At 34.2% G+C, this 17972-nt stretch overlaps 1 protein-coding gene across 3 annotated transcripts in view; it reads left to right on the plus strand.

Moving 5' to 3' along the window:
* Positions 1–17972, plus strand: part of LOC130893868 (uncharacterized) — a 50768-nt gene that overhangs the window by 27110 nt on the left and 5686 nt on the right. The window contains exons 3-16 of one of the 3 annotated variants that reach the window (XM_057800290.1): positions 1323–1420; positions 1744–1877; positions 1937–2158; positions 2430–2999; positions 3141–3164; positions 3319–3831; positions 6312–6508; positions 6603–6846; positions 6923–7155; positions 9847–10183; positions 12268–12481; positions 15424–15614; positions 15676–15851; positions 17719–17817. In XM_057800290.1, the coding sequence (XP_057656273.1) occupies positions 1323–1420; positions 1744–1877; positions 1937–2158; positions 2430–2999; positions 3141–3164; positions 3319–3831; positions 6312–6508; positions 6603–6846; positions 6923–7155; positions 9847–10183; positions 12268–12481; positions 15424–15614; positions 15676–15851; positions 17719–17787 (3222 nt within the window). In that variant the 3' untranslated portion in view covers positions 17788–17817. Of the gene's footprint in view, positions 1–915; positions 1033–1322; positions 1421–1743; positions 1878–1936; positions 2159–2429; positions 3000–3140; positions 3165–3318; positions 3832–6311; positions 6509–6602; positions 6847–6922; positions 7156–9846; positions 10184–12267; positions 12482–15423; positions 15615–15675; positions 15852–17718; positions 17818–17972 lie in introns of those variants that run through there. The other 2 variants (XM_057800291.1, XM_057800289.1) reach the window with 2 other exon arrangements.

Genomic DNA, 17972 nt, shown 5'->3' on the forward strand with positions numbered 1-17972 from the left:
TTGACAGTTTTCCCCTTCCTATGTGTGTAAACCATTTATAAAATTCCTCTTTTTTCTTTTAAGTTTTGACTTTAAAATAAAAATGTTTTATAAAGAAGAACTGACTTCCCGACATATAATTTTAAAGATTAATGATTATTGGAAATTGCATCACTTTACTTTACGCCGTTTTTTAAAAATTCAAATACATACATCATGCAATTTTTTCGCCCTAGTTACCACGTTTCCTCTTGTTGATTCAACCAAGGTAAGTAACCTTGAAAATCTTCGTATAATCTTCAAACTGGTCAATGATATCCACATTAATCCAATAAGAATACTTGAAATATAATATCAAAATTATAAAGGTATGATCAAATATTTTCCATTCTCAATTTAATTTTAAACTATTTCGTAAATAGCACGTGATGAAATGAATACAACTCTTACATGCAACAAAATTTTTATTAATAAGTGAAAACCACATAGTAAATAAAAAAAAATCGTCTTTCGAGAATTATCACTTTCACTGATGTTGACGATAAAAAATAAGAAAACAAAGGCTGAATAGATAACTGGAAAGCTTTTTTAAATTTGTGGAAGCGTGAAATACTCTTATCTATAACAACAAAAAGTCATAAAAATACGAGAAAACATTTATATTGTACATCGTTTTAAAAAAGAATGGTTTATAAAAGTAACTTTCATTTTGTTTACAAAAAAAGTAAATCAACAATTCTTGCAAATAAAATAAAGTCATCTGGAATCAATAACATCGAGATATAATAAAATTAAATATATATGTCAAATGTTATTGCCTATAGCGCCATCTAATACTGATTATTTGTATTCAAGAGTGAGACCTGAAGATTTCTGTTGGTGTATTTTTAGACAGTTGCCATTTTTAAGTTTACAAATTCCTATCGGTGTCGGTAGTTATATATGAAGAAACTACCAAAATTAGGAAAAGTAAAATTTACTGGAATTAATGTCAAAAATACTGAATACTAAATTTTAACAAAGACAAATATTCACTGTAATTTTTCAGAAAAGGTAAAGATTGATTTAAATTATTCTTCCTGATTTGATTTCAGCCAAATAAGAATATAAACATTAATAATTTTTGCATTTGTTCCAATTGTATTATAATGATAAAATGAAATGTGCTATTTGTTCCAGAGAAAATTATAACAATAATTATAGTTTATATGCTATTTAACATGAGGTACATTGAAAATATAGAGGTGGGATAACAAAAACAGTAATTTTAAGGCCATTTATACCTAACATCATTTCCTAAGCACTGATACAATTGAAAAGTATATTTTTATATTTATTTACAGGGTGGATTCAAAATACAACTTTTAGACCATTTAGAAAGACCGGTACTAGATTTAACTCCAACTATTAAAGGTTCAGAATACGTAACCAATGATGCTACGTAAGTTACACAATAACAATTAAGGAATATAACGAATTATCATAATCAGCTGATGCTCATTTGGAAATGATCGCCGTGGGGTAAACAAATTTTCTCCACTCGAGCAACATAGTATTTGTTACACAAAATTCAAAATACTTTTGAATTTTTACCACCGGAAAATCGCAAATGTGCCACCACACCACATTCTGATCATGGGTACATACTAGAAAATCGATTGTTTGTCCCACGGCCGTAATTTTGACGTAGATCAGTTGTTTTGCTAAATTGCCCAATGTAGTAATTATATAAATTATTATTGACATATTCTATCGTAATTTTAGAGCGCAAACATTCCAAGTACAATTACCATCACAATTCAACTGTGAGAACTGCACTTTAAGACTGATAAGACAGGCTCTTGAATGGGGAGAGGACTACAAATTTTGGTCATGCGCAGACGTCGATATTTTACCAAGTAAATTTATAAATATTCCGAATGAAAATATTTAATTTCGTAATAATTTCAATTTCTAGGAAAAAAATTTAGGGAAACTTGCAGCGGGCACGGCAAGAATTTAGTTGGTAGATGTAAATGTGATCGACTTTACTATGGAGAAGTTTGCCAGTACAGAGATGAATGCCTGGAAGACAGTGATTGTGGAGATCATGGAAAATGTATACATATTGGTGGGACCGTCATGCCAAAACAACAATGTTATTGCCAATTAGGATGGTTTGGTCCCGGATGCATTAAAAGTAAGTTTTCGAATTTGTCAATTGAAATGTTTTTTTGCAGATAAATTGCAATAACCATAAATTTCTCCCCGAAAACTGTACTAACAACATTAAAAACAAAACAATTAAATATCATTATATAATAATTTTGAAGAAGTTTAAATTTCTGTCATGTCTACATTTTGGTCATTCTTTTGAAGCACCTGAAAATGTCCAAATAAGCATTAAATATCCATTTGGACATTCTTATCACATTTTATTCAAGCGCTAATCTCTAGATACATATTTGTAGGGTCTGCTGTTAGATCGACGGAAATTGATTTCGATTTATACACTGAAAAACAATTAAGTCCTACTTTCCGCTTGTACTGGAGAATTCTAAAAGAACACAATGAAATTGAAGCTATCTTAGTGGTAAATGGTACCAGTTATGCCGCTTTAGGCTGGAGACCAAAATCACTCACGAAAAGCTGCAAAAATTTCCCCCAAATAGGTCCTATCGCTATGAAAAATTCGACAACCTCTAAACCAGAACCTAAAAGCGAACCAGAACCTAAAAGCGAACCAGAGCCTAAAAGCGAACCAGAACCTAAAAGCGAACCCGAGCCTAAAAGCGAACCTGAACCTGAGCCAACCAGTTTACCAGAACCTAAGAGTGTTTCTGAACCTAAAAGCGAGCCTGAACCCAAGAGTGAACCAGAACCCAAGACTGAAGCCGAACCAAATACCACACAGGCATCAAAGTATAGGAAATCACTTTATTCTAGGAGGTCTGCTTCACAAACTCCCCCTTTAAAGAAGGAACAAGTAGCAAACGATGTTGTAGAAACTAGTGTTTCATTCCAAGTTAGCAGAAAACAAGGTAAATAACAAAAAATATTTTTTTAAGTTACTATTCCTTTTATAATATATCCAACGAAGCAATTCATTGCCTTTTTTTCATTCAATCTTCCTCAAATAGATTATAAATGTTTTTTGTCTAAAACACTTGACTTTGTTATAGGTAGAAAACGAAGAGCTGCTAGCGGTAAGTAAATTGACATCATTTCTGGTGCACTAAACTAAACATAAACCACGTTTCTTACGAAACTTTCTGTATAGTTGTGCACAAATAAAGTAAAAGTAGAATTTCCAGTAATATTGTCTAACTAATGGTGGTTGGTCTTTTAAATTTCTTCTAGAACCTGTACCAGAACCCACTAGCGATCAAGCAACGACACAAGAGGACACGACTGTACCTTTTGCTGAACCAGAGCCTACCTCTGAACCTGAACCAAAATTCCAATCCCCAAAGCCCGAACCTATCACTAAACTCCCTTCCAAGCCCGAGATAAAATCGAAATCTGAAAGAAAATTAAGTCACAAATCCGAACCTACACCAATATCCGAGCCTGAGCCTACAGCTGAACCGGAACCTAAATCCGAGCCTGAACCCAAGTCCGAACCAGAGCCAAAATCTGAGCCAGAACCTAAATCTGAGCCTGAACCCAAGTCTGAGCCCGAACCCAAGTCCGAGCCCGAACCTAAATCTGAACCAGAGCCAAAATCTGAACCAGAACCTAAATCTGAGCCTGAACCCAAGTCCGAGCCCGAGCCTGAACCTAAATCTGAGCCTGAACCTAACTCCAAGCCCGAACCTAATTTTGAGAAAGTTTCTAAAACACAAGTTGTAGCAGTTGGAAGAAGTAGTACAGGTACGGTAATTTACTACGGTTATTAGATACTAATTTAACCCATAACTAATCTAAACAATAAGTCTAATTCCCTTTAAGGACTCATTCAAGCTGGTGTCTTCTCAACCGTCTTATTTATTGATGGATATGTAATGGTTTTGGATTTCTTCCATGACAATTTGGTTGAATTGTTCTCTATCTGTCTCTACTCGAAATAGTTCCTCAACTGACTAGTTCACGATCTTTATTCAGCTGTATTGCTGGCGTGTGCAACCCACGGGATCTTGAGGATTCCCACACGCATATCGAACGGTACTATTATTCATGTCAGCTCTAAGTGTGCATTGTCATTGTCCAATCAGCTACCCAATTATTTGAAATGTGATATCAGTTTAATATTGTGTCGGTTGATTATAATCATAATTCGTTCTACGCTTATACTACATACATTTCGTTTTCTTGATGTTTATATTGATACCCCATCTTCGACCAGCCTAATGCACTCCGTCCAGCATCAATTGCAACTCTTCAATGTTTTTTTAGATGGCGAAATTATCACTAACTATCTTTACTCCTTCTGTCCTGGCATTTAAAGTGATGATAATACACATTCCTGTCTTAGTCCGCTTTTTATTAATAATTAATTTATTAATAAACTAATCAAAAAACAATTTGCATTGTTTAAATTAATTCTATTTTATCATTTTCGTATTCGGCGTTTAAAAAATAAACAACATAACCTAGAAGTGCCAAATTTTTCAACATCGATCACCAATCTTGTTAGTTGTACTAGTACCGTCCTTGGTACAGTGACGATTCTGCGCAATAGAAATCACGTGTTCCAATTGTATTAGGTATCGTTTGAGAACCGATTCCGGGACGGTTATTGGAAGAGTTTTAAAGATATTTTGATGGGTTGGAACGAATCTGTTGATAGCAACTTCTGTTTCCAAAACCATGGGTCTAGATTGGCAGGTTGGAACAAACCTAATAGTATCAACAAAGGATAAGTTGAAGGATCATAATCTAGCTAACTGGATGACATTATAGATTAAAATTTTCATGTGTCTAATTCATTTTAGTCTTCGGAATGTGTAGTTTCCCACAACTTTGTTCTACTCCAAAACCTGAGGGAAATAAAATTGCTAAAGTAAATCATTACGTGTGTTATTCAAATTTAATATTAACCAATTTTCTGCATGAGATTCCTTTCATAATAGAATTTCATTAATTAGCTAAAATATCGTTAGGTTTAATAAAAAAAATAATCCATTAATAATGTTGATGTTGTAAATTATATAATGAATTATTAATCAAAGAAATCATAACAATTTTTACACGTGAGGATTCACATTAATAAAATGAGATATACGTTAAAATAAGGCCACAATGCTAGGTAATTACAAACCATGACTAACAGTGACTCAAGTAATGAAGGTGTGCAATAAATTTGCCCGTTACATCAATCCTGTTACTTTCAAGTTATTCAAATACTTATTTTATAAGAACAGACCCATCTCAATGACCTAACACACTTTCAAACCCAATATAGAGCAAAAAACCGAGAGATATCACTCAATAAGTCGTGTGAACTTTAATTCATAAACGTAATCTCCTTCCACAATTATTCCAACGCTTCTTTAACTTCTAGATATCGTGCTTGTAGAAGAATTTGTCTTCTGCCTCAAAATAGGCTTCAGTTTCATCAATTGCTTCTTCGTTTGAGCTGAATTTCTCACCATCGAGCATTTTTTTGAGATCAGCGAATAGCCAGTAGTCACTGGGGGCCAGATCTGGACTATACGATGGATGAGGAAGAAATTCGTTTAATTTAACCATCGTTGACATCGACATGTGACGGTGTCTTGGTGAAAGTCGTTCAATCGATTTTTTCACTCGATAAAATTTACGGTTTAGGAGATTTGTAGATTTTTAGATCGTTGTACATGCCAAGAAAACCGTTCGCTATAAAGAGACATTCCGAAGAAAATTATCATAAATCGTAATTATTTATCGAAAAAACCTACAAAAGGTATTAAATCAAACATTTCTAATTGAACAGCATACTGTCGAAAATCATGTTACTTATATAAGGAAAAAATTTAGTTCGTCGCCTACAACTTCCAGAGTCTACGAAGGATATTTCTTTGAATTTGGAAGAGCATTCCAAGATAAAAATCGTGGAAAAAGTTAAAAAATCGTTCTATAGGTATTGTACATGAGTGTGAAAACTCTATTAGAAGGAAACCCCATAGAGTTCAGAGACATGAGGAACAAATACGAAATGAAACGTTGACCTCGGCCATATTAGATGCAAAATATGCAATAATTTGAATCGTCTGAATCGAAAAACGCTTCACAAACACAAAATTTTGTTCCAATCCAAATCCAGGACGACCAATGATGAAGAGTTTGTTAAATTTGAATTTTGCCAGCTTATTTTGCACTCTTTAATAATCATAATAATGATTTCATGGTAAATTATTCTGGATATATTCTAGATGCCCAAGAATCTCTGAATCCATTTACCCCTCGTCATGACTTCAACCCTATGGATTGCACTGACATTATAATTGGTAGTGCCAGAGGTAATAACAGCAGAATCGCGGACTTTTACACTAGAGACCGATCAACTCCTAGAATGGACTCATTTTGGGGCGGTAAGAATGATCTTACCACTGCTATGGGCTTTGAAAAGGTAAAAATTTTTCGTTTAATTCCACAATTGCGTTAACTATAAATATACGGGGTATCAAATCGGTAACTGTTTAATTGAATAAATTAATTTTTAGGACGGAGTTACTACAATTCTCTTTAGAAAAAAATTAGATTCCAAAGAACCAACAGATCATTCTATAGAAAATGATATCATGCACGTGATTTTCGCGCAAGGCCAGGAACCTGGAAAATATATTCACGTGCCTAAATCCGGAGTAGAAACAGCGGAAGCCAAAATGAAAGATTTCTATAAACCAGACGAATTGAAATATCATGGACATAAGCATCAACGAGGAGTCATCAGCTTAAATTTCTTCGGTAAGTAATAAAATGTCTTTTTAAACTAGATAAATAATCTTGAGCTATAGAGGAGATTTAACTTTTTTTTTGTTAGACGAGAAGAAAATGGTGGAACCTGCGGGAGCTGTGGCGACTAGCAAGTCAGCGGAAACAACGGATTGTGGTGGAATATGGAAAATACCACGAAATTGCAATCCGGATAACTACACATGTGAATATTCCGCAAAATGGGAACTGATACCAAGAAAAGATACCATAATCTTTACAATAACCACGAAACATACAGACACTTGGACCGGAATAGGTTTTTCCGAAAATGAACGAATGGTAAGTAGCGATAACACTAAGTCGTGTGACTGACACACAGATGGCGCTCCATTTGACGTTTATGAAGTACCAAAAGACTATGAGTAAAATGTCGATTAGCCAGCAAAAAGTGACTTCAATTTAAGTGGAATCAAAAGTGTTATCCATCGAAAAAAAAAATTGATTTGCTAAATTTAAACGTGGTCGGACAGACACCGATGATTGTCGACGTTCCGGTCGTCCAATTGAGGTGGTTACTTCAGAAAACATACGTGTTGTTATCGTTCGTTGTTATTCTTCTTTTTTTCCCTTATAATTTGTCATTTTCCTATCAGTCTACGTAGCAATAACAATAAGTCGTGTGACCGACACACAGATGGCGCTCCATTTGACGTTTATGAAGTACCAAAAGACTATGAGTAAAATGTCGATTAGCCAGCAAAAAGTGACTGCAATTTGAGTGGAATCAAAAGTGTTATCCATCGAAAAAAAAATTGATTTGTTAAATTTAAACGTGGTCGTACAGACACCGATGATTGTGGACGTTCCGGTCGTCCAATTGAGGTGGTTACTTCAGAAAACATACGTGTTGTTATCGTTCGTTGTTATTCTTCTTTTTTTCCCTTATAATTTGTCATTTTCCTATCAGTCTACGTAGCAATAACAATAAGTCGTGTGACCGACACACAGATGGCGCTCCATTTGACGTTTATGAAGTACCAAAAGACTATGAGTAAAATGTCGATTAGCCAGCAAAAAGTGACTTCAATTTAAGTGGAATCAAAAGTGTTATCCATCGAAAAAAAAAATTGATTTGCTAAATTTAAACGTGGTCGGACAGACACCGATGATTGTGGACGTTCCGGTCGTCCAATTGAGGTGGTTACTTCAGAAAACATACGTGTTGTTATCGTTCGTTGTTATTCTTCTTTTTTTCCCTTATAATTTGTCATTTTCCTATCAGTCTACGTAGCAATAACAATAAGTCGTGTGACCGACACACAGATGGCGCTCCATTTGACGTTTATGAAGTACCAAAAGACTATGAGTAAAATGTCGATTAGCCAGCAAAAAGTGACTGCAATTTAAGTGGAATCAAAAGTGTTATCCATCGAAAAAAAAAATTGATTTGCTAAATTTAAACGTGGTCGGACAGACACCGATGATTGTGGACGTTCCGGTCGTCCAATTGAGGTGGTTACTTCAGAAAACATACGTGTTGTTATCGTTCGTTGTTATTCTTCTTTTTTTCCCTTATAATTTGTCATTTTCCTATCAGTCTACGTAGCAATAACAATAAGTCGTGTGACCGACACACAGATGGCGCTCCATTTGACGTTTATGAAGTACCAAAAGACTATGAGTAAAATGTCGATTAGCCAGCAAAAAGTGACTGCAATTTGAGTGGAATCAAAAGTGTTATCCATCGAAAAAAAAATTGATTTGTTAAATTTAAACGTGGTCGTACAGACACCGATGATTGTGGACGTTCCGGTCGTCCAATTGAGGTGGTTACTTCAGAAAACATACGTGTTGTTATCGTTCGTTGTTATTCTTCTTTTTTTCCCTTATAATTTGTCATTTTCCTATCAGTCTACGTAGCAATAACAATAAGTCGTGTGACCGACACACAGATGGCGCTCCATTTGACGTTTATGAAGTACCAAAAGACTATGAGTAAAATGTCGATTAGCCAGCAAAAAGTGACTGCAATTTGAGTGGAATCAAAAGTGTTATCCATCGAAAAAAAAATTGATTTGTTAAATTTAAACGTGGTCGTACAGACACCGATGATTGTGGACGTTCCGGTCGTCCAATTGAGGTGGTTACTTCAGAAAACATACGTGTTGTTATCGTTCGTTGTTATTCTTCTTTTTTTCCCTTATAATTTGTCATTTTCCTATCAGTCTACGTAGCAATAACAATAAGTCGTGTGACCGACACACAGATGGCGCTCCATTTGACGTTTATGAAGTACCAAAAGACTATGAGTAAAATGTCGATTAGCCAGCAAAAAGTGACTTCAATTTAAGTGGAATCAAAAGTGTTATCCATCGAAAAAAAAAATTGATTTGCTAAATTTAAACGTGGTCGGACAGACACCGATGATTGTGGACGTTCCGGTCGTCCAATTGAGGTGGTTACTTCAGAAAACATACGTGTTGTTATCGTTCGTTGTTATTCTTCTTTTTTTCCCTTATAATTTGTCATTTTCCTATCAGTCTACGTAGCAATAACAATAAGTCGTGTGACCGACACACAGATGGCGCTCCATTTGACGTTTATGAAGTACCAAAAGACTATGGATAAAATGTCGATTAGCCAGCAAAAAGTGACTGCAATTTAAGTGGAATCAAAAGTGTTATCCATCGAAAAAAAAATTGATTTGTTAAATTTAAACGTGGTCGTACAGACACCGATGATTGTGGACGTTCCGGTCGTCCAATTGAGGTGGTTACTTCAGAAAACATACGTGTTGTTATCGTTCGTTGTTATTCTTCTTCTCTTTCCCTTATAATTTGTCATTTTCCTATCAGTCTACACAGTTACGGAGTATTTTGGAATTTACTACACCTATAAATCTGTAGTACCAAGAGGGAAATGAGGATGACCAAATTATTTCAATTGAAAGTTATAAACCTTGATTTCTGGAATAGAAAGTTGGAACTCGATGTGTTACACTACCAATTAACATTTAAATTTAAATTACAGTCACAAACCGATGCCATCTTGGGTTGGGTGGATAAAACCGGTCGACCCTTTTTAATGGACACGTGGATAAACGGTTATTCTCAACCATTATTAGACAGTTCCCAGAATATTTTTAATGCCACTGGTAAAATAGTGGACGGCGTGACGACACTATCATTTGCAAGAAAAAGAATAACTGATGATCCTAGAGATGTCTCGTTCACTAATGACAAATGTGTGTTTATGATGTTTCCTACTAGAGGGGGCGCTTTTAACGGAGTCAATAAAAAAATAAGAAAACACGAAGTTATACCCACTGTATCCACGGAAAGGATCTGCATAAGATCCTGCGGAAACGGTAAGTCCTGTTTTTATATAGAGTATTTAAATTAAATAATCCCCGGGAGGCACGAGGCTCCGTCAGGGCGACACGACGCGAGCGCCTTCTATCGATGCATTTCGAGGAGAATTGCTAGTGATTATTGTTTGATGAATTATGGCTTTTTTGAGGAGATATAGTGAGAAACTGACCCTGAGCGCTATCATAAGAAAGTGTGGTTGTGATCCGTTTGAACCAAGATATGAAGGAAGGAACTTTACGACCAAAAAAGCTATGAAGGAGTACAAGAGTTTAGAAGCTTACGATTTTCTCGTTTCTAACATTGTATTTCTTCCACGTGTGATAGTGCTTGGCAAGGTTTGTATTCCACTTGTTGTGTATGTGGGACTATAGTGTTCTTATTTCCTCTTGTTCGTCTAGAATCGGGATTTATAACTTATCACAGTTTGTATTAATGTCCGAATAACTTTTCTTCTCGCTTTCATTTCTTTCAATTCTCTTAAATCATTTTATGTGTGTCTCTATATCTTTCCATTCGATGAAACAATATACAACTGATAGGGTTTATTTCTATCACCTTGATTTCAATTTCTCCGCTGAAATTTTTATCTTGGTGTTCAGGTGTTCAAATCTCCTTTGACATTTCGATATTTTCAGTCTTTTACGGAGTCTTGTTCAGTTTCATTTTTTCCTGTGCGAAAAAACCCAAAATTTTCTCTATTATATTCATGTCGAAAGTTTTCAAAGGGAATATGAAATGATGATCCGTGTAAAGAGGTGTTATTTTGAACAGCCCGCTATTTCGGTAAATGTCACTTTTGAAGCTGTCATTTTTTGACATTTGACAAGTAGAAACTACGCCATTAATGAAAATGGAACGATACACGCTTCAACAACGCATTGAAATTATTAAAATTCATTATAAAAATGGTGAAAGTTTGGCAGAGACGGTTCGTAAAACTAAAACATTCTTGGGTCGACGTGAAGCACCTTTTCGGACCGTAATAGAGAAATTGGTGGAAAAATTTGAGCTGTTGGGACAACTTAGTGATGTGAAGAATAAAACTCGTGCACGTCGCTCAAGAATAATTGAGAATATTGCTGCTGTAGCCCAAAGTGTTGTTCTTTGGAATTAGCCATTCCACAAACGTCATTACACCGTATTTTGCATAAAGACTTGGGTCTTAAGGCCTATAAAGTTCAGTTAACACAAGAACTCAAGCCGGCCGATCATCAACAACGTCGTGTCTTTGCTGATTGGGTCCTTGAAATGCATGAAAATCATCTTAACTGATGAGGCCCATTTCCGCCTTGGAGGTACGTCAATAAACAAAATTGTCGAATCTGGGGCTCGGAAAACCCAAGAGTTATTGTTGAAAATCCTCTCCATCCTCAACGCGTGACTGTTTGGCGCGGTTTATGGTCTGGCGGTGTCATTGGACCTTACTTTTTCGAAAATGAGGCTGGAGTCACAGTTACATAGGGCAGCCGCTTTGCAATATGGTCCTGTAAGCGCAGTCGTGGCGGCCATTTGGCTGATGTTGTGTTCCATTATTAACGGCATACCTTCCTCTTTATAATGAAATAAACATCCGATCATTTATCTCAAAAAATGGCATTTTTCTTTAAATATCAAAATAACACCTCTTATTGGAAAACCTCTTAGATGTAAAAAAAGCACCATGAGTAATTAGTCCTTGGTATTAACCCTCAAACATCTTTCAATTAATCTAGGTTTTTGAAAAGACTAAAAAACGAAATTTGACGTAATGTTAAACAGTTTCCACTCGCCTCACGACAAAGTATTTATCAGTCCTACGAATACAGTTCACTACACTGCAGTTCACCATCTTTCGGTAATTCTTTAATAGAATTAAAAAACAAAGGTATGGTGCCATGGTCACACTCTGGTTTGTTAACGAAAAACACATCAACAATATGGCCGACGGCCAGTTGTCGTGTCTGACCGCTAGATGACCCTCGCAGGTGCAAAAAATGCAACCCCGCGCGCCAATCTCAAGAATATGATTGTGAAACTGGACGGAGTATCAATAATGGTTTAATAATGTCGAACTAATCAATTATTTAATATCTATTTGCAGATGATACGTTTGACGAATACTTAACCACTACTGAAGCTCCCGGATTAGGCTATAACATCAAAGTAAAACTAGTTGAACTTGGAGAAAACTTTAAAATACCGAAAGAAGGATCCATTCAATATGCAGACTTTACAAATTCTATCGAGGATAGCTTTAAACCCGTTTTCAAACAACTACCGGGATACAGAAGATTTATTATCAATAGGATAGAAGGGTATTGTTCATTATATATATATATATATATATATATATATATATATATATATATATATATATATATATATATATATATATGTTTCTAAATTTGTACATACTATTTCTTACTTACCTAATTTATTTAACAAACAATAAACTACGCACTGAACTCTTGATTACTCACTATTTATAATAATTATCCACTAAGATACTTCACTATTCACTAACTTCATCGCTTACTTTTTACTATTATACACTATATTAAATTATTTACCTCGCTGAAAAACAAGCGTTTATTTATACAAAAGAATTTCTCGATAAATCGTTTCTAGAAAGTAAACAAATAATAAAAATGCCGCTGTAAAACGATATCAAAAATGTTCCCATTATTTCCACGAAGCTTGTACTCGAAATATCCACCAAATTTTCGATTCTCTTGATGTTAACAGTTCATCAGTTCCCAAAAACAGAACGACTAACTGAGACATTCATTCGGTTCATTGAAATTTAACTTAAAATTCGCTCGTCATTACAAAAGTAAATAAAATGATAATTATTTCTTAGGCTGAATGCCTCAATCATTGCTTGTTGTTTGATAGTGTCAAATAAGCTGAAAAGAATTATTTTCGTAAAACAAGGGTTCTTATCTGAGTCACATTAAATGAGATGTTGAATTAAATGAGCTACACTTGAATTAGTTCAAACTGTCTGAGACTTCATGCAAAAGGAATGCTATGAATCTACGAACCTTTCTAATCGTAGAGTGTTAAACATTCAATTGTTAATTGGTTTTGTAGATTTCCCCTGATTTTGTTTTATCCCTTGCTAGGGACAGTTCTTTTGTCTTCATTAACCCTTCGTTTGTAAGACATTTTCTGTAGAGGGATCTTATGTCATTTGACTCTAAAACCTCCCTCTAATTCTTCATCTGTCTTAGGTGGCTGTACCATTTCGTTTGCTTTTACTACTATTAGAACCTTTTTTAGGTACTTCATCTCCACTGCTTGTATTTTTACTTTAAGCTCCTCTGTTACTATCCAGCTTTATCACCCAAAACTCTGGATACTATGTAGTTGTATACAGCCATTTATGTCTTTATAAATACCTCTTGGTTCTCTAAAAATATATTAATGTTATTGTGTTATCCATTATCTGCATTCCAGTATTTATTCCTATTTCTTCATTTACCTCCTAATGGTCACAACCTCATTGGTTTTCCTTATTACCATTATCTTGGTTTTATTTTCCTTGAATTCCATTTCCTTCTCATCCAATTTTCAGCCAGAGCTCAGTATACTATGTAGTTGTAAACAACCATCTCTGTCTTCATACATACCTTCTTTCTTAAAACCGTATTCTTGATATTGTGGTATTCACTAGCTGCATTCAATATTCTAGTTAGTTATTTGGTTTTCCTTATTACCGTTATCTTTTATTTCGATTCATTTCCATTTAATTCTCCATTTCATATTCAAAGATTATTCGTAAGTTCTTTTTCCCTTCTGCCAAACAGCATGACATCTTCAGCAAACTACGTTTTTCTTTTCCTTGTTTTATAATCAACTACAATGTTAAATAGTAATGAGCTCAAAACTTCTCATTGTCTAACACCTTATTTACTAGAAAATTATTGCTTAAATTAGTTTTTGTGGTATATTTCTGTTGCGTAACCCTTCCCTGAGTATTGCTCTTAGTACTGGTCGAAAGCTTTCTCTAGATCTATAATTGCTTGGTCTCCTTTGATACTTGTGTTCTTAATTTTGTCTATAACTTATTTGTCATAGTGAATTTAAATCTTCGTACTTACTAATAACATCTATATTTTTCTTTATCCCTATATGATTGATGTTTTCACACTAAATCGTCAATTTCCACATTTCTCATGTATCTTTTACACATTTTGTGGAATTCTACATAAAAATATCTACTTCAAAATTTTCTGTAGCATTTTATTCGCTCAAACTGTCTCAAATTGTCTTCAGTTGCTTTCGGTTTCAAGTTATTTCAATATTATCTGAATTTTATTACCATTTTAAGTTAATTGGTCAACTTAAATTACTTAATACTTAATAAACTCAAAGTTATACCCTATAGATATTGAGCAATTTTCATTTTTTTCCTATATTCAATTTTCTTTTAGATTTGGTCCTTTTTCTCCTTTGGAAATCAGTTATTTTCACAAAATGTCAATCCACTATCTATGAATTCAATAACTCCACGTTATATTTTTCGTTTACATAGGGTGACCAGATTTGCCTCACAGAAAAAGAGGACACCCTAAAAAGAGGTGAAAAAATATGACTTTGAATTATTATGACCAAAAAAAAAAAACATCAGGTACAGAAACGAGCGATTTTTAATAATTTTACAAATCTTCTACCTATCTTTACTAAAATTATAAATAAAAATAAACAAAAAACATAAAAAAAATATAAATTATAAACACAAGTATGAATCCGGAATATAAAACTTAGTTGGTAAGCAGGTACAAAAAATACTAACTACATATTATATTTCTGGCCAACAATTCTCACTTATGCATAAAAAAGTAAAACAATAATTGTTTCCCTTTTTACTACATGATCATTCCACAACAAAAACACCATCAAAAACATTGACCGTGAGAAAAACAAAGCAGAAATTGTAGGTTATGATCTTATTCTTCTTAACCTGCTTGAGACTGAGCCATGCAGCCAAAACCATAGACTGCAAATTTGTAAAGAAAGGTATATCATATTCTGTGTAGAAAACATAGAATATAAATTTTGGAGTAGAATGGTAATGTCGATTCTGTATTTTTACCTTGTGACTTCGTACTTTAACCAAGACACAAAAAAGAGGACATGTCCGGAAAAAAGAGGACGTCTGGTCAGCCTAGTTTACAATTTAATTACATTTTTCTGTTGTTGTAAATCGTTTTAATTTTGAGGTTATGTAATATGGAGATATATATTTTTTTAGAGATGACAACAACGTCGTAGCGACAATGAATCTCGAACTTGAACAGCCATCGGTAACGACAGGACGTTCGATTGATGATACATCCGAACTTGACGATACAGTCCATAAGTTGCTACAAGAAAGCGTAAGCTCAGGAAAAGTGGGTAATCTCAAACTCGATCCGCAATATTTAGTTTTCGAGCCACAAAGTAGTAAGTCTACACATCTCCCATAAATTAACCATAATCTTATATTCTTATTGTTTTGTTACAGTTACCACCAACTTTATAACAGATGCTTCATCTACATCCGATAACAGCTTCTTCAATTTGACAGCAACCAAACTCTATATCGTTTTAGGGTGCATAGTAGCATTAGTTTTTGTAGCTATTGTACAGGCTGGTTGTACAATATACAAAGCTAGGAGCCGTTCTTCTTCAAACCACAAGGTAACTGAACTCTGAATGCTGCTCAAATTTGGGCAAGTAGGTTCACTAATTTTCGTCTCTTACTTTTAGTTGGAAATTGGAAGTTTGCTTAGACCATACGATTGTATGGTGGGCTGCTAGTTCGACCAAGAAAGTGAAGAACATCCAAAAGGACTAGCGTCACGATTCTATATCCCCTTGGTTGCTTTTGATGGCTTCAAAAGAATCAAAAGTGTTTTGTGGTTCCTACCAAGCAAATCGAAAATCCCTACAGGTTGACGTTAGTCCTAATAGATGTTTTACCACTTTTCTTCTGTTGGGGAAAATTTATGTTCCGATAAAGCTTGTAATAATATGATTCTGATAGTTGTGAATGTGTAGTTAGAATACAGTTGAGAATACAATGAGGGTTACCGTGTTTGGTACATTGGTATAAAGTGAAATGTCATGTCAAACATATAACTATCTCATATGAAAAAAAAAAGTGTCCAGCTGTACACTGTAAATTATAATTTAAAAATATACCAGAATGGTACTTGTGCATGGTACGACTGTAGGTGTTCTAAACGGATTGAAGCATGCCGAGTTGAAAATTTCAACTTTTTGTCTACTAGTGTAGTTAGTCTTCAACTATTAGTGTTGTTTTCATTAATTTCATTAATTTGATGTTGTTGTGGTGCTACCTTAATTTAAAACATTTCAATAGATATTTGAAACAGAAAGATAATTCTTCTTGTAAGTACCCTAACCTAACCTAACTCTACCGTACATAGGATTAAAACTATTTTGTCTCTATTTGGAAATTGGATACCACATCCATCAAATTACAGAAGTTCTGACTTTTATTGCAACGTTCAAAAGAAACCAAACAAAGCTAACAATATACTGAGCATTCATTGAACAATACCAGCATACAAACTAGTGCACCACCACCAGAGAATACCCCAAGAACTTTTACAGAATCAACAAGAGGAATCAATAATGTAGCTATATTAATCAAATTTTTGGGCGATAGAGAAAATCTAGAAATAACTTTAAACATCTTGCGGAACCTACTAGACCAAATCCAACTGGTTAGGTCAAGGTATTTAACCTTAACATGGAGATTATACACAAAGAAGAAAGCAGTGTCCACAAATAAAACTCAACAATATGGAACTACTCAGAGCAAGAAGTAAAAAAGAAGTTAAGAAGATAGGAATAATATTTAAATTAACGGTCGAATCCTGCTCTATCAAACTATAAATAACCCCATATGGATAAAAGGGATAAAACATTGAGACGCACTAGCCAATCAATTATAGCTATACTCACCAACTCACCTTCGTATGTATGGAACCAAATGCTACATGAAAATCTTAGGATACCATTTGTGAAAAACAGAATGGAAAATCACACAAATGTCCTATTAGAACCACTACTTGAACCCACTAAGAGACTACAAAGAAGTGGCTACCTGATTCAACAGAAGGGCAAATAACTTTCGAAGAAAATAACTAGAAACAAGTGGATGTTAGATGAAAAGTTGGATAGACCAATGGATGGAATCTTATCAAGCCAATGGAAGGTTGTAGTCCTCAAGCCATCAGATTATGTAAAAATAAATATTATTTATAATATGTAGATGTGTCTGGGATGAAAAAAATTATTATACGGTAAATTATAAATAAAAAGGGAGGATTTATGGCAGGAAATATATTCTTTTCTATTACCAGTACATAGTTTGAAAGATGTTTTTATGAACTATTACTGTAAATGTGAATTAGGACTTATTTTATCTGTAAAAGCCTTTAGAACTTGCATATTATTAACGATATAATTGGTAACAGACGAAAATTAGCATTGCTTTATAATATCTAACACTTGGCTATTTTTCTGCTCATAATAGAGGGTTTATAATGTGCAGCTTGAGTGTCCTATATATTACCGACATGGAAACTTTCGTAGAAATTGGTAGACATTTTCTCAGATCTCAAATATATACAGGGTGAGTTCAGATAACAATTACTGTCATAAATGAATAATGTTTTGATCTGTATATTAGAATAATAAATTTGTATTTAAAAAACTGTGTTTGTATACTATTTAAAACGCAATTGGTTCAATGGATGGAAGAAATAGTAAAGCTGAAATGTTATATTT

Source organism: Diorhabda carinulata, chromosome 5 (assembly GCF_026250575.1).
Source record: "Diorhabda carinulata isolate Delta chromosome 5, icDioCari1.1, whole genome shotgun sequence".
In the NCBI taxonomy this organism is placed as follows: Eukaryota; Metazoa; Arthropoda; class Insecta; order Coleoptera; family Chrysomelidae; genus Diorhabda; species Diorhabda carinulata.